Raw genomic sequence first — 26,429 nt, 5'->3', positions numbered from 1 at the left:
AGGCAATTCCACATTCCACTGCCCATAGTTTGATGTGTACATGGACAGAGGAGAAAACATTAAATTAAACACTACTATTTCAGAGTGTCTCTTAGACTCTTTAAACATATATAAAATACAAAGAATATTCACTGGAAGTTAGTGTTGTATATTATGGCTGTCCCATGTTTAAACAGTAAAGTGTTTCTTTTAATCCTTATACTAGGATTGAAGTCAACACAGGAATTTGCAGATTTTGTGATCACAGATACTGGAAAAAAAGTAGAATGATCACAAGTACAAAGACAGTGCCAACAATCCTTGTTAGATCTCCAGCATGGAGCACTTGTGAACAAGCCATTGGATCACAGAACTCTCTCATTGAGTTTTCTCTACCACCAGCAGCCAGAGACTACTTCTGTCCCACTTGCATAGATATATGGGACAGAAATCAACAGTTTTAGCTGTTTCAGCCCTCAGGTTTCAGTGGATTCTATTATTCCATTATTCTACTATTCTAGTATTACAAATAAACGTGTTTTGGTAAATTCCATTAAAAACAATGGGATCAAGAACGTGCCATTTAGGTAAGTGCAGCTTGGATTTGCAACCATGTGAACAGCTGAGCCTGACCCCATGACAAGTGAGTTTGGCAACATCAGCAGCTGTATTGGTGCATTCTTAACTTTTTATTTTTCAAGAAGAGGAACAGGTTAAAATTTAGCGTACTCTGCAGGTTCCTTTCCCCGAAACACCTCTGACACACCATCTTGATGGCTTTTTCTATAAGTGATGTAACAAGAAAAATCTTCCTTTATACAGAAGTACAAAAAGATGATGGTTTCCTAACTCAGTGCTTTCTTTCTTATTACTGAGATTTCTCTGACATAGTCATATGTCAGAGTCAATAGCCATTGAATTGTCTGATGAATAATGGACAGGATCAAAATGAGCCTGAATAAAGTGCTTGTATATTTTCCTTAAATTAAATATAAGCGATGTGAACTCTTGTAGTTCTTTTTATGTAAGCCAAACAGGAGGCTTAAAGAGAGAAGAACTATGACTTAAGAAGCAGCTTTTATGTTGTAAGTTAAATCATCAGGCAGACTAATTCAATTCCTTTCTGTTTTCTGTAAGACTATTTCTCTTACTGGACAAGTCATTAAACTAAAGTGACCAAAATATAAGAATTTCCAGTTTTTAAAGACTCAAAAACAAGTCCTCTGACTGGGCAGCAGAGCTGCCAGCACATCAAATTTATGAGCAATTCAATTGCTTCTCTGAATTTCCTGCAGTTTTTTATTTTTTTAGAGCTAAACCTCAAAACCATTTCTGTAATTAAACAGCAAAAATTTGTATTCTCTAAAGATTAACATTGTTTTTTAATGCAGCACATATCTGAAGGAAACCAAGGGTTGGAAGCATTCATAAAGACTTCAAGTATGCATATTAGCATGTCTAAATTGTTTTCCATGCCCCCACTTGAAGCAAGAGGAAACAAAGGCATGACAACCAAGTAAACTCAATCAATTTTTAACAAAACTCATTACATGGCTGTAGTGTTTTATTTTATTCTTTAGCTGAACACTTCACATAGCCACTTCTAGAAAGAAGGCTGTTTAGGCTTCACTAAATTAATTCTATCCTTAATAGCATGTAAGTTAAAACATTAGAGTACCTTAACTATAATTTCAAGTTGGAACTAGATCGAAAAAAAATCTTCAAAGTATGATTTAGAAAAAGGGCATCTTAGTCACCAGCTCCATTCATTAATTCTATTACCGACTGTCACAGTCTATCAAGAAAAAAAATACGGCTGAGTAAGTCTTTCTCGTTATCTCAGTAAATCTTTACTTTTGACCTTGGGTCAGATAATAACCATATTAACTTAGGACAGACCCTTCAAGCAAATCAGAGGAGCTGATGGCATTTAACATTGAACTAATTCTGCTCAGGTATGATGAGAACCACCACTGTAGTTTCCTGCAGCAGTATGGCAATGATGGCCCCAAAGCATTACAGCAGTTGTAAATCTTGCCTGGAATCAGAAAGATTATTTATTCTTCCATCTAGAATATAAATGGAAATAAAAGCAACTCTGGAAAGAAAAGGCTGAGCACAGATCGAGCCATGTTTGTAAGAGATACCCTGCAAGAAGCAAATGCTGATGAGAAAGTTTCAGTTATTCACTAGTTTTGCATGATAAAAGGAAAAAGATTGAAATTGTCTGTACACTATGAATAGTGTTTTTAAGAACAAGTTGAGGAAAATAGCATCCTTTAAGAAATGACATTGTAAGCTGCTGACTTTGTTCTGCAGCTGTTAGTTTGAAGAAGACAACAAAAAGAGTTTTTAAAGAGAAATGGAAGGGAGCAAAGTTCATAGTATATCCTTTTCACATGATGATCCTTAGGATCTATTGGACTGTAAAATCATCTAGTCATGCTTGCAAAAATTAAGGACAACTTGGCCCCAAGGGACAACGCAATTTTAAAGCAATAACACCAGCTTTCAAAAACAACTGGCATGGTTATTTTGCTTAGCCTGCAAAAGCAGATGATTGCCTAAAGAGTGAAGAAAAGAAACAAACCAGACACATCTAGTTCTTCAGATGAACTAGTTACAGAGTATTTTTGGTAGTTCAATGCATTTGAAACATCAGAAACAATGGAACTGGCCCTTGATGCCAGAAAGAAGACAGCTCTGTGTTAATTGCAGGTTGACTCTACTCCAGTAACACTGCTGCTGGAGTGATCTCCCTTGTTTGCTGTAGAATTATGTCAGTTTACATAAGACCTGGATGTTAAAACAAGCTTTTGAGCCTTCATGAATGACAGGAGTCCCCTTACACTGTGCTGTTTTAATTAGCTACTATTTGAAGGAGTTCATCAAGGTTGGATGGGTTAATAAAAGCAATTAAAGGTGTTGAGTAAAGAATATCAGAGCTAAACACATCAAACAAAATCCAAATTCTTCATAATATTTTACCACCTCTTGACCGCTCTTCTATCTTTTCCTTTGCTAGGAAATTAAAGTCAGATGGCTGACCAGTTAACACCTTTGGGAATACAAAAGCTTGTGTACTGTTGACAAAAGACTTGCAATGTAAACAATGAGCTAAGAAACTGAATCTGCTGTTTAACTACATCCTAAATTATCTCTTTCTTCAGAAAACCAAGCAAGATTTGTAAGAGAGGCTGGCACTATGTGCCACTTCTCCTTATCAGCTTCCAAATCTTCATGTTCATCCTCTTCCCAGGTTTTGGCTTAAGAAAAGTTTGCAGTTTGCCCAATTCTGTGCACTTAGCCCTGGGCAAAATGAGCCCTTATATTTACTGATTGGAGGAAAACAAAGATTTGTCTTTCAAATATTTCATGACAGCTCTGTTTAGGGGCAATCACCTGCCAAAACCACAAATACCCATTGGCATCTACCATGTTGGAAGTGGTACAGGATTTTTCATGTGCACATCTTTTCCAAATTCCTTCTCAATCATTTGCACATAGGGTGGAAACACAGTCTGCGTATGGCAGAGGCAAGCAAGCTTTTGGCACAGATATTACAGGAACTGGACTCATTTATATACCACAACATTTACCAACATCATTCAGCTGATGCATTTGTACAAACAAATGGCAAACAAATTATGTGGCTTCCTGCAGTTTTTGAGAGGTGTGGGAGAAAGCTCCCTATTAATCTTACAAATCTTTCAGATTTCTGTTGCCTGGAAATAACAAACAATTGATCTGCCAAAAAATATCCACAGGACAATTAGCACTCACCATAAGTTGATCCCAAGAGTTGGTGCTAACTTAGAGCGAATTAACCTTGATTGTATCTGTTTCATGTTTGATCTGCTGAGAAGGACGTGTTGTAAGTGTAAAGGGGATTTAAAAAGAATACCTCTTTCTCCTGCAGCAAGGATGCCATTATTTCTACTTATTGCTGGAGATATGAAGAGCATGCAAGAGCAGCAATGATGTCTGTTTCTGATTTCAGGCATTCAATTTCCTCAATGATCTTCAGTTAGCTTGAAGCAGCAGAGTTGGTGGGTAGCACAAAGTGGTGTTTTGTAATGAATTTCTAATCTGATCCTTTAAAGAGCTAATTGGATAAGAAACTTCCCAAATTTTATCATACATTTCTGTTCACTCAAATTGTATTTTAAGTACTAAGAATTAATTAATGCCTACTTATTTTTTACTAGAAGTAATTTAAATTTTTGACAAGAGATAGGAAAGTAGAAAGATTTTTGCTACAGTTAGCTTTGGGAATCTGATGGAATGTCTTCATAGCTGCCAACAGAATCACAAATGTGGTAATCTATTGGATAGTTTATGCTTTTATCTTCTCTAAGCTAATAAGAGAAGGATGTTACCACTTATTTAACTACCAGCTTAATGATAAATAACCTCAGACTCAGTCTACACTGAGAGAAAGCACAAAATGTAATCTCACACACAGTAGTTACACATTGTGAAATAGAAATATTTAGATGAAGAAATGAAGAGTTACTCCAAAACCAGAGTAAAATAATATTTTCATACGTACTTTTTTCTAGTAAAGAATCAGTACAATGATTCAATAATATCTATTACTTATCACCTAATTGAACTTTTATACCACATCCACTGAGAGAATATACTTCCCAAATATTTTACATAGCTCACAATTTAAGCAGTATAAATTAATGTTGATCTATTCCCACTGTCAGGACCAAGATATTTTTATGTTGCTTTCATTTGCATAAAGAAGCAAAATTCTTCACTGTAGTATTATACATAAGGATTGTTATTTAGATATGAATTGTATATTTGCAACAATCTAAATGCTCCTTGCAAATGGCTCCACAGAACCCTGTATCTAACCATATGTTGTACATTTTCTATAAAATCTGCAAAGCAACTCCACCACCTCTTCAGACAGCATGTGTTTACCCTTCTTTCACTCTTCTTTATTATTGCAACTACATTTTGTGCTGCAAAATGACAGAACTGGAAACTGAGATAAAAGAGAGAAATATCTTGGAAACAACTTCTTTGCAGGTGCCTGGTGATTCTGGACAGACTGCTAATAGCATGTAATTTCTTCTGTACAGTATATTAACTCACATGCAAAGAATTCTTCTTTAGGGTCTATCTAGAGCTGCTGCTGCTGCTCAAAAGGAAAGTGTTCCCACTACCATTTCTAATAGACATTCTCTCTCCAACTGTTCTGTAGAATCAGAATGAAGTGAAACTGCAGGGGCTAGTTGAAAGCCAAGTCCTCAGAAGAAACAAACAGCTCCCTCTCAGCTGCTTGAATTCTACTTAATAACATAGCTCATGAGCTCGTGTCAAATATACCAGCTGTTACAATCACAATCTGGTATTTCTTAAGTCTCATTATCATCCATTCTCCTTCCTAGCAATCTACCATCAGCCTACAGTAGTGTGGAGGTGAGCAGGGATTTTAGTTAAAATTAATGTAATGAGCAGTGAACCTTTTGGTTATTTCCAAAATGAACATATGAATGCAAAAACACCTCAAATAAGTTTACCATAGAACAAAGCATATTTTTTTGTTGTTTGGAGAAAACTTCCCAGACAAACCCTTTTTCTGCTACGCAAATGGGAAATCACTAAAATTGAAGAACATAAGTTATGCACAGGTTGGAGTTCTAAACTGATGTTTCTCAGCCCAAAATCAGGGCTTTGATTTCTGGTTTCATAGCAGGCTTAGTTACAGCAGCTGCAGCAGGCTGTCACCACAGCTTCTCAGTACCCTGCTGTGGGTATTCACACTGATAGACAAACAAAATGATGACAGACAAACAAAAGCAAAGCATACCCACTGCTGGACTCCAGCAAACAGCAATTCACTGAATTAAAGCAAATTGCCACTATTCCCACTTTACATTAGCAGAGTAGCCTGAGGGCCCTCATTCTGAGGCACAAACACTGTTGGTGATGGCAGCTGATTGTGTGCCTGGTGGTGCCTGACTGCAGTACAGGGGCAGAGTCTCCATGAGGTATTTAGACCCCAGAAGCAGTTCCCTGCCAACATATACGTGGGTGGTATCAGTAACCCCACAGCAGAGAGGGAAGAGAAGGAAAACCTAGAAGCAACATCTTAATTAAGTGCAAGACTGGAAATCCACATCTCTGTTATCATTCTTCCAATTTTCCTCAGAATTAATTGTGGGGCCAGCTTGAGCAGCACAATTGCACAGAGCAGCTGAGCAGGTAGCTCTGGGAGAAAGAGGACAGAAGTATTAGGAATGAGAAAACTTTTGGAGTAAAGGGAACCTACTACTTGAGAGGGATGGGTTTCATCAACAGTGACAGTGTAATTGCACTGCAGGAACTTAAGAGACAGAAATAGAAGACTGAAGGGCAGTCAGCTTGCAACAGCAGAACAGTCTACATAAAAGAAAATCTTAGGAGTCAAGGTTATCTTCAGAATGTGAATCCATAGGGATTCTGCAGTACATTTTGATGCAGCTAGCACAGAAAGTGAACAGCATTAGATTTATTAAAGGTGGTGAAGAGGCTGAAATAGTAATGGAGATTACAGACTGTGATTGTGGGAAACAGAAGAGATTTTAAATCCTTCTCTGTCCCTGAGTAGGCTATTAAGTGCTACATCAGAACTGATATAAACCTTGACTTTATACACTGTAATGACAGCTTTCTGCAGAAATTCAGAGTCTATAGGAGAAAAAGTAGTTCTTAACTTAGTTTGACATATTACTGTTAATGGGGGCCACATACCCCAATTCAACACACTGTTTTAAACAAAAGGTTCACTTTGGTAACGTTTAAATTTGGAAAGACAATCAAGATGACCAGGCAAAATTAACTTAGAAACAGTCACATGGTTACATTGTCTGGAGATGATTTGGAGAATAAAAGGTGAAGTTCAGAACTCAAAAATTCTCAAATCAAAAGGTTCCAAAGACTTATACCTTCTTTTGGTATGACTGTAAAGAAGGTCATTAAAAGTAAAACTATATTGAGTTCAAGTAAGGAAAACAGAAACCAATAATGCTTGACAAGTTAAATGAAAACTCTTAAGTCAGGCTAAATATAGTTTTTTTAAGAACAAGCGTTTGAAGATTTAAAAAAAAAATAAGAGAAATATGAGGCCTGCTAGAGAGCCAGGAAAAACAATAGGAGATGTCAGTTTAAAAGAGCAGAGTGCATGAACCAAAGTCATTGCCAAAAAGATAAACTTGCCCCTGTGTTTGGTCTTGAAGAGCCTAGGCATGTTCCCATGCAAGGAGGCTCTTCAAAGAATAAGCCTAGTGGACTCTTGCAATATTGAGACTGGACTAGAAGATCTCTTGAGGTCACTTCCAAGTTGAATGGCTCTACAGGAACTAAAACATGACACCACTGAAACACTGATGTATTTCTTAAAAGTGGCAGCAGATGGATGGTAGGTAGGAAACAGGACCCAAATCTGAAAACAGGGCTGTACAAAACTGCAGGCAATTGAAGTCTTCTAGTCTGTACCATACAGGGAATTCTACTGCCAGTCTGTGAAGATGATTAAGGAGGAGTTAAGTGGCATTCACAGAGAAGTGATCAAACTGATACACTATGCCTGGAGTTTCAAACAGCATTAGAAATCAAGTTTCCAAGACATAAAAGGAAAAGTCCTCTTTTTAACTAGTGTCAAGTTAAGTGAGAGGAAGCAGGCGATAAAAGAGGCGGTCAGTGCTCAGCTGAGATCCCCAGGGCACATACACTGGAACTTAATCAAGATTTGCAGAAAAGGCCAATACCTTTGTATAGGTGACAAAAACTTAATTCTCCTACCATTTAAGACTGCTAAATGATGGATTTTTTTTAAAATTAATTTTGTATTAATGGAATTTAACTATTCTCTCTGAAGAGACACCTCTGCAAGAGAGGGAGAGACAGAAGGAATGGCTACAACTAAATTCTGCAGAATGTCTCAGCAGTATATGAAGTCAGCAATCCTCTGTGGTCAACCTGGCAAAGGCAGTTCTAGATCAATAGCATCTGCATCATTATTTCATGCCTGCTCCTCATTAGTAAGATACCTCTACATTCGCTGAGGGATGGTGGCTTACAATGAGCAATGATTAGATCTGTCTGAAGACAGACAGGAAGCCAAGATCATCAAGTGAGGTTGAACAGTGGCACTGTAACTCCAGCTCTAAATGCAGATGTAAACTAATCAGGTATGTCACAATTTTTTCCCCACTTTTTTTTAAACCTCTAATTAGCACCTGGTACAGACTAGCAGGTGAAACTCTAACTCCAGCACTTATCATCATGCATCATCAAGAACAGCTTGGGTGGGATTTTTTTGTTGTTTTGTTTTTGGGTGTGTATTTTTTTTTTTTGTCATCCCTTCACCCTGATCAGAATAAATTAGTGTTCCTTCAAACAGGTTATCCTACCACAGTAAAAATGTACAAATCTGTTACATTTCTGCTTTATGCCATGGAAAAGAATGGCAATATGAGCATATTATGCAAGAAGAACAGCTGCTGCATCCAAAATATTTTAATTCCAGGGAAAATAAGAAGTTACTTATCCCATTCAGAAAACAGAAAAGCTTCAAAGAAATCTGGGGAATTACCAATTGAATCTGAAACTTATGTGCTCCTTATTCACTTCAGAGTGTTTTGGATTTACTTTTTTGCTGCTCACACAAACAGCAAATTAAAAGCTCCTTTTATTTCTGCCTGTGCAATGTATTCCCTGACTGTGGAACCAACCTTTAAGTAAAATAGTCCCCTTAATACTTAGCTTTAGCAGTGCCTTAAAAAAAGTTATGAGTAAATCAGAAGATCTGGAGAATGTACAAGTCTGACTGGACTAAGAGCAGGGCCATACATTTATCATTACTTTCAGCACCTATTATTCACAGCTATCACAGCACAGCTACTCCCAGCAGTGAAAATTACAGTGCTCAGAAGTAATGTTTCTAATATCCACGAATTCCAAGAAAGATCTTAGTTGTTGTTCGAGGGCTCAGTGCTGTCCTCCTCCAAAAGTTAATAAATTATCTTCTTATATGGCTACATCTGGAAGTGTAAATATCTGGCTCTGCAGAACAGAGGACCTTGCTGCATGCAGTACTCCTGACCTTTGGTAAACCAGAATTTAATATCAAACTAGTAAGTACAGCAAGGCAGTTGTAAAACAAATTTCTCCCTTACATTTTACTTTTCATTTCAAAACCAAAAAATTACTTCAATGAGGAATCTTCTAAGACATGTCTAGTACTTAAACAAGATATAATTTAAACAGTATGATCAAGAAAGTTTGAAAAAAAAAAAATCTGTCCCAGTCCTATGGGATAGCTCTATCATATTACAGTTTCCTAAAGATACTTTCATAAAACAAAAAAAACATTCAATACTAACAGTGTTCTTAAGAAGTCAGGCTTATTTTTAATAATCCTTTACTGCCAGTGATTTATTGAAAAAATACCAAGAAAAGCATTCACATGCAATATTATTATTAGGGACTTAACAACTCAAAAGAAACCAAAAAGCAACTAACAGAAAAAGGAGCAGCACTTAAACAGTCACTCATCTTATAATTAAGTTTTCTGATATTTGTAGCTATTTTACAAATTAAGTTGATACTTGACTGAAATGCTTTCTGGCTTGGATTGAGACAGTTAATGCAGCGAAAAAAAAAGCATATGACATTTCTAACACTTTTAGGTATTTTATACTAATTATATTAAGGTAGAAATTGTAGAAAGTTTAGCAGAAAGCATCTTGTGGCTCTATTTGCAAGTGAGTAGCACATATACTTATCAAGGGGTAAAGTATTCAATTTGTTCATTTTTAGAATGATTCACATTGGTGACTTTAAATGAACTATTATGTGAGCAGGATGTTTTAGGAACTACTCTGTATGATAGCATATTCTTTAATCGTGATTAGTTAGACTTAAAAATGATTATGGAAACATACAATGTGTTGCAGCTTTGGATCATTACCCATGGAAATGTAATTCAGAAGCACAAACAATAATTATTTCCATCACTCCTACTGAAACATGGCTTTCTTTAATTAGAATACTGGTAAGTGAGCACAGCAAATATAAGGGTTTTTTAATAGTTAATCTGATAAAGAATTAATTGAGCTTTTAACGGAGGGAGTTTAATCCTTCAAGCAGTGTGCATATAGATTGTGCCACCTTTTTAGGTGTTCATCCACTAATGTAATGGACTAACAGATTGTTTAAGATATATCTTCTATGGTGGCAGTCAGACTCTGGGGCCCTCAGGTCTTTCCACACCTCTCAGTAGCAGCAGCAGGGAAGAAAAGACCCACATAATATGGGAGAACCTAATCCTACTGCATCCCATACTTCCCATTGGCAGAGGTTGCCACAACATCTTGGGGTTTAGGACACAAATTGTGAAGCTTCCCCAAATCTGATGAAGGCAGAGCATGCTGAATTGCACTCTCTAAGCCACCAGAACAACTGTTTAGGGACATCATTCTGTCTTGGACAGCATATGTCTAACAGAGAGTGTGAGAACCAGTGACAAGCATGCACGATGCCTTTCCTGGCCTGTAAGAGCTTGGCATCCTCCTTATAATACACCTCTTCTCCGTATGCAAGAGCCCATTTTACTTTCATTACTGAGTCAATCAATTTAGAATGAGCACTAGCATCCTTTATCACTAATATTTCACTGCAGAGTTCCACTTAATTACACGTTCTTTTGCTTCAGATGTCTCCTCATTTCATCTGTGCCAGAGTTTTGCTGGAACATGAGTGCTGCTTTCCATCTAGCTGAAGAGGTGGTGGTAAAACTGCCTCTCTGAAGATGAAGGGACATTTGAGAAGCAATGACTAGGTGTTATTTAGGAGAAACTATACACACTGATTGAAAGTGAGACTGCACATAAACAGACACAGGACATAAACCATCAACATACATATGAAATCACCAGCACTGACGGTAAATGATTAAGGCATTTCTTGGCAGACAAACTGCCACCTGATGTAAAGTCCCATGAGCATTCATCTACCAGCTCGTCTGCCAAGAAATATCCTCTGCTTCTATCAGAACTGCTTAATTAAAGTGTACCAATAGGTTATGCTAGAAAAGTCCACACCTGTTTCCCAAGTAGATCTCCAGTGAAAAGAGAAGAAACATAAGTAAAATAATATTTAGAAATATCCAGAAGTCAGCTCCTAAGCACCTCTCTGGCTTTTTTTCATTACTGTTAAGTGTCTGACTGCATTTTCCCACTCCAAAATTACAAGACAATTCAAATAATAAATACTGTGCATTTTAAGACATGAATATCTTTCCATACCATCTACACTCAGCATAGGTCCATGTGAAATGAAGTTAAAAAAAATCCTGTAAGTTAAGACATAAAAGTGTCAGAGAAACATTGTCAGGTACATGACCAAATAGTACCTGCTAAAACAGCTTTAACATAATGATACACTTAAAAAAAAATACTGTAATTTCATGACTATAAGGTGCATCCTTTTGACTAAAATTTTGGTCTGAACCCGGAAGTGTGCCTTATAGACCGCTGCGCCTTACAGAATATACAAAGTTGCGAAATTTGCAAACCCGGAAGTGTGAGCTGCGAGCCGATTTGGGAACCACGGAAGCCGCAGCCACCGGGCGGGGGGACACCGGCTGCTGGCCAGGGGGATGTGGCACAGCCACCGGCCAGGGAAAAGCGGGGGGAAGCGCCGCTGCCGCCGGCCGCAGGGAAGCGGCGAGAAGCGGCGAGAAGTGTCGCCGCGGGAAAGCAGCAAGAAGCGCCGCTGCAGCCATCCGGGGGAAAGCCAGGACGCAGCGCAGCTGCGCGGTGGGAACCGGGAGCCGTGAGCCTTGCCAGCTGGCGCTGGGGGTGGGCGGGAGTGCCAGGGCACGCTGTACGGGGAGGGCGCCTGGGGCTGTGTTTAAAGGTTACACCAATCTTTGAAAAATGTTTGCAAATTGAGCACCTGCCAGCAATTCATTACTTTGTTGCGCGCCGCACGGCTCCTCGCTGCAAAAGATAAGGCGCCTTATAGTCTGGTGCGCCTTATATGATCTACAAAGTTGCGAAATTTGCTGACTCCCGGGGGGTGTGCCTTATAGTCCCGTGCACCTTATGGCCGTGAAATTACTGTAATCATGCACCTCCATAGAATACAAGTAATTTAAGGTGACAGGTTCAAAGCAGAGCCCTACTAGTGTTTGGGAAATTTACTTATGAAAAAAATTAACTTTATTGGGTTTGTGGAGGTTCTACCAGTAACTGCTTCGGATTTAAGGAATAATAAATTCAATTGATGGTTAAAGAATATTAACTTTTGGAATCCTGCAACAAAATGCTACTACAATATAGAGAGAGAAACCAGAACTTAAACTAGTAAGATTAAAGACTTTTCAACTTCCAAGTTAAAACTTGAAAATATCACAATATGTGTCACTTTAAATGGTATCTGTGACTCTTTTGGCCTTCACCAAAAATATTACACAAGTAATTGGATTTAGACAAAGCTCTAAGATGAAACTGCATTTTCATTCTCTCCAGAATCCATGACAGGTAACAGAGATTAATGGGTTATTAATGCTTTAAGGACATTCACATGTATAGGTTTACAGTTGCCTTATCTTTTTTAACATGTCTTTTCCACATTAGTTGAAGCCTCAGGTTCAGGTAGGCAAACAGAAAGTAAGAGTTGAAATGAGTTCAAACTTGAAACCCATCTGGGAAGCAGGAAGTTGATGCACCAAATCTACCACTCCCATAGAGTGTAGGAACTCCATAATTACACACTCTAGCATAAAGTCCAGTAAGATTCAATGGATGTAATTCCCACTTAGGAAAAATCTCCAAATACCATTTAACACTTGAGTGAAGTAACAGATTTAGGACTTATACAAAGCAGCAATAATAGAAGCAGGAAGACCCATTGGACTGGTCTCTGCTATAAAAGCCATTTTCAAAGTTTTAAACAGTGGATTAATAAAATTCTTTAATTTGGAAAAATAAAATTATTGAACTTAAATTTAATGACTTATCTAGATGATGATGTGTCAGATATACCAACTTACTTCTTCTCCTGAAAGATAGTAAGCTGAAAGTAGTCCACCAACGAAACGGATGTTCACTTCAAATACGGAAATTTCAGCATTCTGTTAAAATAAACATGAATTTATTTCTATAGATGTTTGTTTGGTTTGTTATAGATATAGATATACACATACACACATACACAGGTTTTAAGGCACAACAGCTGTAAATAGCAAAACACACAAGATGTAGGGAAGGCCAATGTAAGAATTTAGAACATTTCTCTTCCTCACTTTGACAAAATATCCTCTCTGTTATCCTAATCCTGCTCAACTTTTCATCTCTTCTGTTGGGCTAGAAGGCTTTCTCTAAATCCACATATCTAAGTACTTATCATTCCTTGCAGACGATGCAGCATTTGCCCAAAAAGTGCTCTTGGATCATGTCCCACACTACCCCTCCTCACACCATCTCAGACAGATCATTATTGATCAAAATGTCCTTTCAAGTGTTTTCCTACTTCAGTCAAAATGCAGCTTACTGCAAAAAAGAAGGCAACATTAGAATGAGTTAATTACATGCTCATGAAAAAAATGTAATCATTATGTGTATTCACAAGGAAGATGATCTTTTGCTATTACAGTGACAGCCCTTTCCAAGCTGGAAAATATTTTACCAATGGATAAAGACTTTTACCAGTGGATAAAGACTAGGTCCTGCCAGTATCTATCTCAAAACACATTGTTCCCTGCCTTTTGAAATTCAAGCATAAATGAGGAATCTGAGTCTCACATGTTTTTGGTTTTTATTAAGGCAATTCCAATTTCACCCCAACACATAAGATTTAATCCATTCAAGGCACTCAGCTAAAAAGTTGATATAGTGAAGTTTCTTAATTTTTGCTTTTTTATGTAATACTACTTTTTATATTTCTGTATTTCTGCAGAAAAAGATACCCAATAGTGCCCCAAAATTTTGGGCACATAAAAAAGGTGTTTGACTTTCACATGTTCTGGGTTGCTCTTGCTTCTACTGAGTCACTTTTTCATTTTCTATTTGCCGATGTACACTATAGCTACATTTAATGTAAAGCCAATGCATGGTGGAGCTAATGGATTTTCTTCTGAAAGGCTTGCAGGCTTTTTTCATTCAGCAACTTTTGTGCTTTTCCAGTTTAAACATTTAGATGTCAGTTTATGTAGGAGGGAAGAAGTTGCTCCCTGTTTTCTATGGATTTTGAATTGTAGCAAACTGGCTTTACAGAAAAAACAAACAAACCAGCACCAGGCTACTTAATAAAAATTTTACCTCATGCTTTTCAGTTTCCAAGGTGTTCTGATTAAGAAAAGGTATCTAGACACGTTGCAGAGTTGGTGAGATTTTTGTAAATTGTAAAGGTACAGGCTTCAAAACACAATCTCAGACTTGCTACAAGTGGGTTTACATTCAGGAAGTTAACTTTTCTCCTCTAAAATGTATCCTGTACTTCCCCCTCTAAAAAGAGGATATAATTTCATTCAGAATTACTCTGATTAATGTATAATTAATACAATATATATGTGTGAGCTATATAACTTTTTAATACACATGAGCACAATTCAAAGGGACTGACAAAGAAAAGCTATCACAGGCATCTGACTCTTGAAAACTCAGACTGGCATCTTGGGTTAAGACTGCAAAATTATCTTGAACATAACACTCCTCCAAATTTGAGTATTCTAGAAATCTGCAGTTACTCCTCTGTCACTGCTCTCCTCACCTCTCTTACTCTTTCTAAGAGAAATGACCAATTTTAATTTCTGTAGTTTAAGTTCTGTCTCCAAAATATCCTTTTTTGGTTTTTTTTTTTTTTCAGAATCTGTTAATTCTCTTTCCAAATGTTCAGTCATTGCCTCACTGATTGCAGCAATAAGGCAAATGGAAACAGGTATTCACTTCAACTTAGCATTCCTGTGCAGGCTTTTTTATTATGCCATGATCCATGTTAAACCTGCAGAAGGGGACATAAAAACATTTAAATCCTCTAGAAATGTGAATTAACTAGATGATGTGTCTGTTTGCCTGCTAAGCAGGCTACCTGTGTAGGAACTACAGTACATGTACATTTAATACAGAAATCTACCTTCAAATCCAACATATAAGCTAGTAGAGAACTGATTTGACTAAAGAAAAGCTGATCTGACCTGATCTGATTGAAGAAAGGATGATTAAATAAGTGAAAGGGGAGGCTTCTCTTCCCTGGAGATTGAGCTAGCTGAAACTCCTACGAATAGTATGAGAATATGAATACGTGAACCTTCTTCAGAAGTTCAGGTTCTTTCCATTTCAATCCTGAGCCTTAGCACATGTCAAGTACCTTTCTTTGATGGGGGAAGGTTGAAGTTGTAAAGAGGTAGGTGTCAGATGAGGAAATGAGTTAATCAGATATCCTAGACACTTGTGCTTCCTTTGAGAACTGAATTAAATTACTTTTTGATTTTCAATTGCTTGAAGTAAATTGAGTGGTGTATGACCTGGATATTTTGTCTCTAGAATTTTATATTTTGCCTTTCTGGATTTAAATATGACCACTTAACTCACAAAACCATTGCTATCTTTCAAGGAGTACAAAGGCCCTTTAAGGAAGGCTCAGTATGTGTGCACTGCTTCTGGAAATGAGTTACAGACAAGAAGACTACTTGGAAATAATTCAGATAAAGATTTTACTGTTGAGCCACAAAGATTAACTGCATTGCAATACTGAACATGTGTTGATGGAATTTTCAGGACATTTCTTGAAGGTAACCATTGTTCTAATGTTATCAGATTCCCAATAGGTCACTTGAACCTTCATTTGAAATACTTGCCTCTTACCAAAATCTTTATGCAAGCCACTGAAGCAGACAAACACTGAAGCAGTCATTTCATTAATGGTAGGTTTGAAGGCTTTATTCCTGATACATAGTCACTCTTAAACTCATTGTACCAGGTTAGTATTATTCTCAGCACACAAATAACGTAAATGGCAAAACAATTAAAGTTTTATAATTTCATGTCAAGAAGACATCTCTGCATGGAAAGTTTGTGTGAAGAAGCTGTCTGTTAAGAAAAATTGCTTCTCTTAAATATAAAGATTAACTTTACCCTTCTTCCTGGTTTGATTTTTAAAATTTTTGTATGATGTAGCACACTGAAGATGCCACACCCTGATCCTTATCTCCTTTTCATATATTTAATCATCCACATACAGTTTGCACAAATAATTGTGTATTTCTGTATATTTCTACTTAGCAGACAAATTCTAAGCAATACTATTTTTTATTTTACTTTCAGATCAAGCTGAATATGAATACCTTATGATCCATTTAACAGTACCAAAATATATCAAAAAAACTTTTATCTGAACTTCCCAAAATTTCTACTTCACCATCTATAGAGGTGAGAATTATTTTTTAATTTTAAATTTAGCCTTCTCCTTCAAACAGTTATTGCATCACTTCGATAGCAAGTCTGAGAATCAGTTGAATTAATTCCATTATTTCTAAGGGAAATTCTGTAAGGTGAAGTGACTAGACAAGTGTACATTTCAAGATTACTAAGATGTTCCCTTTTTAAGGTACTGAGTGTAAAAGACAGTTCTGAACAACTGGATAAATATAATTTCCAATTTTATGGTCTTTACAGTAGTACCCCAAATAGACTGTGCTGTGTATGAGAATATCTGAAACACCTTTGCTAGTACGCATCTGTGCTAACATCTAAATGTCAGTTTGAGCTGATATTTGTAGGCCTGCCTTTTAGAAAGAATTCTGAAAGTCTATAGATACTTGGAAAAGAGTTATGTGTATTGGGAATAACATGTTCTTGTTTTAATTCAAGGGCTTTATGTTAACTGCTGAATGTGAGTAATGGGGTCTTTCATCTTATATTTATTCAGTAATTTATCATTCACTATTTAAACCATAAATGGAATAGTCCAAGTACTATACAAGATTCAGAGAAATTGTGATTTCTGATCACTGTACTTGGGAAAAAAATAGAAACCAAATAGCAACATATGAATCCAGTATGTGGTACAAGAGCAAAGCTGTGACAAGTTTCAGGAATTTTATCTGGTTTCCCTGATTAGCTTCTAAAGATGAAATTATTTTGACAAAGACATACCATATCCTTTACGTTGCTGGCTAGACACATAATACCAAAGAAACGTTAAAATTGCTTTTTAAGTAGAAGAAAACCTATATCTCAGAAACACTCAAGATGCTGGAGAAAATTACAGATATAACTAGAAAATCTATTATACTAACTCATTTTAAAGAAAGGGAGAGAGACAATGCCTTAACATCTTCCAAAAGCAACAAATATAACCAAATGGGGAGGGAGCAGGCAAAATAAAGTGCCAATACTTATATTAGTTAGCCTGTGTTACTCTGCATTTCTATTTTATTTGCAAATCTATAACAGGGCCAACTCGATCTCAGCTGCATCTCACCACTCACCTTCCCTCATCCTTCCATAAACCAGAGGATTAAGACTACAACTGGTAAACTACTGAAGCTTCAAACAGCTTTTATATTAAATTTAATATTGAAAGCATTCTTCAGACAGCAAACTACTGTCAACTGGGCTCTCCTGAACACCTTTGCCTGTTGAACTGCTCCAGCTTCCCAAAAATCAGTATTCATATCCTTCTGGATCACTTCCTTAATGCATCTCATTCCTGATAATCTTCCTCTCTGTAAATCACAGATCAAGGCCAAAATTATTTCCATGGGAAGTCACCCTCCCTTATAAAGACAACATTTGAAACACAACACTATTTTATTTATCCAGTGTTGGGTTCCACCTGGCACTCACCAGCAGCACTGGTTACATGTTCTGCCATTCAAAATTCAACTGGAGAAAATACTGTGTGTTCTTTACACAGATGAATGTATTCCCAACAATCAAGTCACCTTAATTTATATTTGATAAAGAGCTTACGTTTTTAGTTTTAATAAAGATAACAAAAAATAACACCACAAATCCTAACAAATTATTTGTTTCAGTCTTCTCTATTGCAAAGATTCCTTCCAAAATTTTCTTTCCTTTGGCTCTCCTGTTCTTGTATCATCAAGAGTGTATAGAACTTAAGTCACCTCATCTGCATTTCCCTCTATTGCTCCTGTGTACAAGGAATATAGCAACTCCCCCCACGCACAGACACCATGGCAAGAAGCCCATATCCTGCAGTTTAACAAGCTGTGCAAGAGAACACCAGGGACCCCATACTAAACAATGCTGAACAATGTATATCATTCTAGACTAAAAAGTGGACACAAAGGGCCCACATTTCCTGTGAAATGAGATGAACTTGCAATTATTATTACTATTAAATAATAACATTCCCCTGTTGAAGCACAAAGGTTGGGAACAGCAACAAATCCTAGCATTTTCAAGCAGCCCAGGAATTACAATAGAGTCATGGATAGTATTACAATAGCTCACTTTCAACTATTGTAATTAAACAAGATTCTAATTACTTGCAATTGTGGGTAAAAAGAAGTTTCACTCATATTCCACGAATGAAAGTTACTGGCAGCTTGCTAAAATATTCAGTTCCCAAAGACATGGGAAACAATCTTAGCAACCTTTTTATCACAAGTGTTAAAGCCTGGTTATTGCATAACATGTTATTTAACCTCGCTGAAGCCCCTGCATGGCAAACTGCAAGATCTTCAACAGGCACAAAATTAAAGTGCTACTGAAGGCATTAATAAACTCTAGCAGCAAAAGAACTGCGTTTAGTAATGAATTTGCAGGATGTCCTTTTAGCCCATTAAAATAGGGCTAAAATTACACATATTCAAAACAAAATCAAGTCACTTTGAAGTCTGCCATTTAGAGTGTACTAATAGGTTATATGGCAAACTAGTAATCAAATAGTCCCACAAACTAAAGAACCATTTTCAACTGCTGGTTTTCTTAAGATTTCTCTCCAACCCATTATACGTTTACTCACACCTCCCACACAACTTTTTTTATTTTTTTAATGGAAAAGCTGTTCCAAACTGTTGCATTAGGAAACTTTCTGATTTTCTCACTTGAAGAGGTAAAACGCAAAAAATAAAGAGCCAAAAAAACTATAATATTCCAACTCAGAACATTAGGTTGTGGACTGTTAAATACAATTACAAGTCAATCATAATACCTACAGTTTGGGAATAGTAGGATTTAGATTTGTAAATGCTGAGATTTGAAATAAGCAAACTGAAGTCTGGAAGTCTGTCCTGTTACCGACTGCCACACCACAGACACAGATGAGTCAATAATAAATGTTGGAAGCCTTATTTATTACAGATGCAAATGATATTTGCTATTCTGGGATCTTGGAAAGGGGGTATGCTAGTCTATACCTGACAGTAGAGAAAAAACATAACTTCTAGTTTCTCCACTTTTGCCAGTTCTTTTCCTGTTCCCAAATAATAGACTTATCATTCACAAAACTTCTAGGTTCTATGAAGCTGCTGACAAAACCTCTTTAAAAGATGCTCAGATTTGTTGAGCTAAGCACAAAGATGAAAATCAGAACTTGTAAGCTAGCCTTGAGGTTTCAAAAGTGGCATATAAAATCAGATACAGTGACTGACCAACCTCTAAACAGCTTTCCTTAAGAGCATTGGTAGGACACAAGACTGAGGGTACACTCACCTTCTTACTCATTCCTTTCCCTTTATGCAGTTCTTCAATTTATTAGCACCTGTCTTTGAGAGCAAATAATGAAATGCCCTTCGTATTTCCCAATTTCCTTCTGAACAAGTGGCTGTCTGCTCCATGCCGTGTTCTCATTCTGATCCTGTCTGGCTACACTTCCATCAGACAACCAGTCAGCTGCTCAGAGTATGAATTCAAGCCCTGTCCCATGTACAGTTTGATTGCTAGCACCTTCTGGTCTTGGTGTGGGTACCTATTGCTCCAGTCAATGTCCAAACACGCCATGTAGACCAAGGGCTGCTCCCAGTAGGCAGTACAGGCAAGACAAGACTGCCCTTTTGCAGGAGTTTAGCAAGGCTGAAGAAGAGGGGGATGAATCAGTTAGTCACTTATCCTAAAGATACTGGGGTGTGACTGGGCATAGATGCAGAGCACCATCAATCCAATACTTAACAACTCCCAAACCTGCACTGCTGTGCCATGTGGCTCAGCTCCTGCACCACTACTTCCCGACACCTAACCCCCTCAATTGCCTCATTAAGATCCCTTTTCCTCTCTTTCTCTTCCCAAGCATGTATTCAATGTCATTTGGCTCTTGCACTGCAGAGACTGATAGCTCTTTCCTCCCCAGTGTGAAGCAAAAGTGGGGTGGTGGTACAGAAATTTTTTGAGAAAGCTCTCAGTGTGTGTGCAGCTTCTGAAACAAATAAGAAAAAACAAGAGGAGAGGAGCAGGCAGCAGTGTGTAGTTGTAGCTAGGAAACAGCCAAGCTCCCTAAAGATCCCCTGAAAGACTGGTTCCCTTTTCCTCCCTTGTAACCCACTGACATACAGCCCAGCCCAGCCTTGGGCTGTGCACTGTGTGGGGAGGGTCAGAACAAAGCCTTGGCTGTATTAATTAGAAGAGCAAAGATGAATCCCCCAGAGAGATGAAGTGATTTAACAGAGTACAAAGCACATATCCATGATGCTACTCAAAGCAAAGATCATGTATTTAGCCACTGTAAATGTCATCTCTTTCCAAAGGTACAAGTATGTCTACATCTCTTATAATATTGACAGAATCAGAAAATGCAACTTGATTCCTGAAGGAATGGCTCAGTTTAGCTCAAAGTTCTGCAAGGTTTCAAATTTAAAAAAAATATCAGTAGTTGTGACATAAAAAAGCTCCAAGCATTGCAACTGGGATATCTGTTATAAAATTACAGGGTTACCAGCTACAGCTGTAATGAAAATAGCCTGTGTTATACTCCAAAAAGAAAGCTTCTAAACATATCCACTGACGAGCTTACTAAAATATACAAGTTTGCCAAGAAAGATTCCACTGACTTAACTAGAATTTTCCTTCAAAATCAAAACCTATCTTCAGAAAGGTAAAGAAGAGCAACCCTGACATCTAATTCATTGAACTGCAACATTGAAATCTAACGCATAAAGAGACGTTGCCATTTCCCATTAAGTCACCTTTATTCCATAAATCCTTTCATGTGGATAAACTAGTGCTTAGTTTACAAAGCGACATTAGGAAACTTTTATGATCAGGTTGAGAGTGGTGTGAGTGTTGGCCAAATAGTTTGATGAGCATATTTTAGAGTTTATAAAATTTTCCTATATCCAGCTGCATTGACATAGAACATAAGGAAAAAAAATTCTGTTACAGAATACAGTCACAATAATCTTCGTAAAGAACATCTTAAAGAAAATTAAAGATTTGAATGACATGGTTCTAAGAATAAATGAAGAGAAAAACTTATCCTATTTATGCAAATAAAGGCCAAATATGCTGATTAAGTAGTCTCTGTACCAGAAACATCAAATACAAGTTTATAATACTGAGAAGAAATAACTTTTAAGGATATGTCAGTGTGCCAGTTATTCCAAATAAATCACTTTCATGGGACAAAGGTTTCTAAAACAGAAGCAAGTAATAGTGTATATAACACTTTTGCAGAGTATGTCACATAAGGCCTAATATATGATATATGCTTTAACATAAGAGAACTGCTCTTCTTTAAACTCTAAGATATAAATACAAAATGGCATTTGAATCTAAAACTTATACTTAAAGTAGAAAAAAAAAGTGCAAGTTGAGTAGCCTCCAACAACCCACCATTAAACAAATGGATATCTGTTATTAAGTTTGGCATTGCAGTTATTTATTTTAATTTCCTTGTTTCAGTTCGGGAAAATTCATCTACTTGCTGCTGATGCCAATGTAAAATTCAATTACATTTGATTATGAAGTATTAGGAAAATAATTTTATGAGGTGTTGAACTCCAGGCTGCTATTTACAGGAATATCAGTAACAATATACTGTTAGTGACGCATTTCAGTGTTATCTGTGAAGTTGTTTTGGTAAATCTGCTTGACTCTTGCATTCACCAACTAATGGAATACATAATTTCTGACATTTTCTTAGCTTATAAACATTACTGAGAAAAAAAAGGTGTATTAAAAAAGGAAATGTAGGCAATACCATCTCCAAGTTTCCAATACCAAATACAGCAAGATTTATGTAAATCCAAATATTTTCATGTTAATAATGTAAATCACTCTACAACACTTTATAATGTTCTTCCAAGTAAAGCTCATCTCATCCTTTTAAGTGGAGTTTGTTATTTTCTGTTGTCTTATCCTGTTATTTAAACATCTTGATAATACCAAGCTAGTAAGACAGGAATCTAGCATTACAAAAGTACCTTTAGGAAAAAAAATTCTTATGCATAAAATAAAGTTAGCATGTCATTCAGGCTTATGACACTACACAAGCGCACTTTTAATATCCTCTATTTACATTATAAATGTAAATATAAATGCATACTAAATTACTGCTTATATAAACTATGTAATACCTACTCTTATTAACTCCTTAAAAGGATAATTAATTCTCAAGCATGGAAGAGAACCTAATTAAACCTGACTTTTGCATAACTTATTAGAAAGAGTACTTTGTTTTCAAAAAGTGTTTCTAACATTAAGCATGTCAACTACAAGAGCTTTTAAGTACTCTGTGTACTGTGTTTACTTTACTACACTGATCAGAGGTGCTTCACCAGCTCGCTGTACCCAACAAGAAATTCTCTGGCCCAAAAAAAAAAAAAGGAAAAATACCAAATACTTCTCAATTTAATTGAAGAGGTTCCTGCTTGCTCGATAAAAGCTTCAATAATGAGTTTTGCCCTCAGCTGCATATTTGTCACTTAATAGGGTGATTTGTACATGCAGCTGTGAAGACCTGATGCTTCGTGACACTAAAGCTGTTGTTCAATTGTGCCAATAGTTCAGCCTAACTCATGATATTCAACTTTACTTGAGTAGACAAAGGAACCTAAGTATTATGTACGTACGGCATGTACAGTAATTTCACGACAATAAGGTGCACCGGACTATAAGGCGCATCCCCGGGAGTTGGCAAATTTCGCAACTTTGTACATTATATAAGGCACACCGGACTATAAGGCGCATTTTTTTTTTTGCAGCGAGGATCCGCCCCCAGCTCCCCCCATGCGGTTGCTGGCCGAGGCCCTGCCTGTACTCGGCAGCCACGGGGACCCGGGCCCACCTCCACCTAGCTGCCACGGTACCACAGCCCCACCTTCACCCAGCAGCCATGGCACCGCGGTCCCGTGGGCCCACCTTCACCCAGCTGCCGCGCCCCCGCAGCCCGGCCTCCACCAGGCAGCCGCAGGCCCGTGGCCCCGCGTCCCCGCCTTCACCCGGCTGCCACGGCCCTGCCAGCTCCCTCCATGGCTTGCAGCTCACACTTCTGGATTGGCAAATTTCTGAACTTTTGCCCATATATAAGGCGCACCGGACTATAAGGCGCACTTCCGGGTTTGGGCCAAAATTTTAGTCAAAAGGGTGCGCCTTATAGTCGTGAAATTGCTGTATATTTAACTAAACACAAGTAAAATCTGTGGAAGATTTCATAATGGGAAAATGTAAAAGGTTTACATAATGAAAAAATTAATACTTGAAGGGTCCCAATTCTCCTATCCAAAAAACCTGAAAAGGCTGTTTTTTACTTTATAATGACAAATACTCTATTTCCTTTTTCCTTCTACCTAAAGCTCTCTGATTGTAAAAGACCATATAAGCAGAGTAGTAAATTTCCTATCTTCCAGCTTCCTGCTTTGTTCTATCTATCAATGAACTAAGTTCTTGGCCTTGCATCATGCTTGTAATACTAGAACCCAGTCCTCAGTTGGCCCCTGGAGACTAAATAGAACATTAAATGTTAATCAGCAACACTCCTTACCACATTGAAATCCAAGTTTTTTTCAACCCACTCCGTGGCTTCCTTGAACTCTTCTTTCATTTCCATGATGTATAGTGTATCAAGGGCATCCACGATTGTTGCTCCTTGTATGTTACCTGAAACACATGAAGAGCCAGTGATTTACTTTCCAACAGAAGACTTTTCAGTTAGATCTAATTAATTTAAATTAATTCTAATTTCAAAATTCAGTTTCAATTAATCTAATTAAAAATTGGTGCCTAAGCATTCAAGTGGTAACTACTAATTCACAGCCCTTACTTTGATTCCCATGCCGCAACACAACATCATAATATTTAAGTATTTCTTCCACTAATGAACTTTTGAAGAGCTGTTCCAATGCACTGTACTTCCAGCCATAATTTTGTATCTTAAACCATTGACAGAACAGTTCACCATAAAATTATATAAACCCAGTACATCTCAGTAATTCAGAAATTCCTCTTTCTTCCAGTTTGGAATGAAACAATCGGGGGTTTTTTTGTTTTATACTCATAATATACATATGTATTATATACATATATATTATATACATATGTATTATAATATACATAAAACTCTCAGAAGCTGATGAGAACTGATCCCATTTCGGCTAGAAAAGCCATTTAAGAAGTACAGTCTGTGGAAAACAATTTTTCTGATATTGTGCACCACCGTGTAACCTGCCCAAGACAGCACAGCGGAAGGCAAAGGCAAATTTGCACACATGAATTTGTCAGCTCAGGAGGCACTGGTTTTCAGAGCCAGTTCTGATGGTCTGCAAAAATCCTTCTACCTCTGTTATAGATATGGGTAAGAGCTAGCCTTGACTTAACACTGCAAGAAGAAGTATCATCAGTATGTTGGCTTTAGAATGGATTAAATGTTCATCATCCTGTACTGAAAGGTTAATGCGGATGGTGGGGTTCAAGAAAACACAGTCACTCAAAATACTTTCCCAGGCTTACTTCAAATTTACCTTGACCTTTTCAAAACATCATTTTTGTCTAGGAGGAGTTTTAATTTCTATTTATGGCAAAACGTCAAAAATTCAATTTTGACCACTCTACTAAAATTCATATTTCCTAACTTGGCTTCCACAGTTTTCATAATGAATGGAAAACTGCTGTTGTATATTAGAGAAGACTCTGATTGATACAGAAGTAAACATTTAAAATTACAAAATAATTTAGCCTGCAATCAACAGAGAAAGTCATTAGATCCAATCCCTGTCTCCCGCAGCAGGGCTAATGAGTCAGGTGAATAGCTGACTACTCATTCCGGAATTGATTGTACCAGGGGAATAACAAGATAGTAGCTACAACTAATTAAGGTACTTGATTATCATCTTGTCTCTGAAATACCTGATGAAAAAGTAAACTTAATTTTGTAAACTTAGCAAATACCAGAATTCAATTTTTCATATTTAAGAAAGAAAGCTCCTGTATCAGTCAATTCTTGTGTTCACTGGTATCATGGGTTTCTGCCTCCACATGAAACAGAGTGGTGATTGGAGAGCTCTGTGTTGCAGGATTGACATCACTTTCTTAAATTAAGCTTCCAGGTAGAAAATAATTTTCCATTTCTGCCATCTTAAACAAAATAATATTTAAGGTTATTACAACAGTCACTCACTTGGCATATTTAACAGAATCAGATACTTTCTCTATTTTAGCAGCTGCTTGTACCACCCATTTTTGGAATGTAACTTTTCTACTCTGAAAGAAGTAATCTCTACATTTTCCCCCAGATATTCCACTAATAAAACTGCAGCATACTTTGGTAAGAACAATACAATATCCTCCAAGAGCTTATTTGGAACTTGGCTGCCCTTCTCCAATATTAAAGCAAAAGTATTCCTTTAAACTTGGCTAAGCAACTCATATTTTCCCTGAGCTTATGAGAAAGTGAGAGTGGAAAACTGCTGGAGGACATCTGCTCAAGAACACCACTGTAAAAGCTCTGGAGGTGCCTGGTAACTCCATACAACAAAAGCAGTTCCTAGTGAACCTTTACAACTGAGCTCTACTTACAGAAAAATCATCTATAACCTGATTTGCTTCAGTGGATTGTGATAGGCTCACCATGCAAAGACATTCTTTGTGATAATCCTCTTGTAATACAACTAACACCACCACTAAACAGTTGAGCTTTCAATTTTAAGGATTAGTACTTGAGCTGCAACCCACTACTAAGTCAGAAGAAAAAGAGGAGAAAATAAGGAGAAAACTTAATGAGAAATTGCCCTTGGAGTCACCTACTTATTTTGATTTTTTTTCCTGAATCTGGCCTATGTGGCCTGCTTAAAGCACAAACAGAAAAAATGCCAGAATCTAAAGCAGATCTTATTTTATTTGAAATAACTTCTGCTATTATTCTGAAGTCTCCAGAATATGGAACAAAACAATTAATGTGACAATTAGTCAAGTTTGTCTCAAACAGCTGTACTTCTGAGTTCTTGATAAAAGAAAGGAGAAAGAGTCAGTTTAGAGGCCAGAATTATG

At 37.1% G+C, this 26,429-nt stretch overlaps 1 protein-coding gene across 1 annotated transcript in view; it reads right to left on the bottom strand.

Annotated features, from left to right (window-relative positions):
• Nucleotides 1-26,429, bottom strand: part of LOC116993885 (mannosyl-oligosaccharide 1,2-alpha-mannosidase IA) — a 144,765-nt gene that overhangs the window by 73,186 nt on the left and 45,150 nt on the right. Inside the window, exons 3-4 of the mRNA XM_033055065.1 lie at nt 23,929-24,044; nt 13,040-13,120 (exon numbers count right to left, since the gene is read on the bottom strand). Of these exons, the coding sequence (XP_032910956.1) occupies nt 13,040-13,120; nt 23,929-24,044 (197 nt within the window). The remainder of the gene's footprint in view (nt 1-13,039; nt 13,121-23,928; nt 24,045-26,429) is intronic.

The sequence above is a fragment of the Catharus ustulatus genome, chromosome 3 (assembly GCF_009819885.2).
Source record: "Catharus ustulatus isolate bCatUst1 chromosome 3, bCatUst1.pri.v2, whole genome shotgun sequence".
Lineage (NCBI taxonomy): Eukaryota > Metazoa > Chordata > Aves > Passeriformes > Turdidae > Catharus > Catharus ustulatus.
The sequence above is the reverse complement of the archived record's forward strand: the minus strand, read 5'-3'. Positions and strand labels throughout refer to the sequence as shown.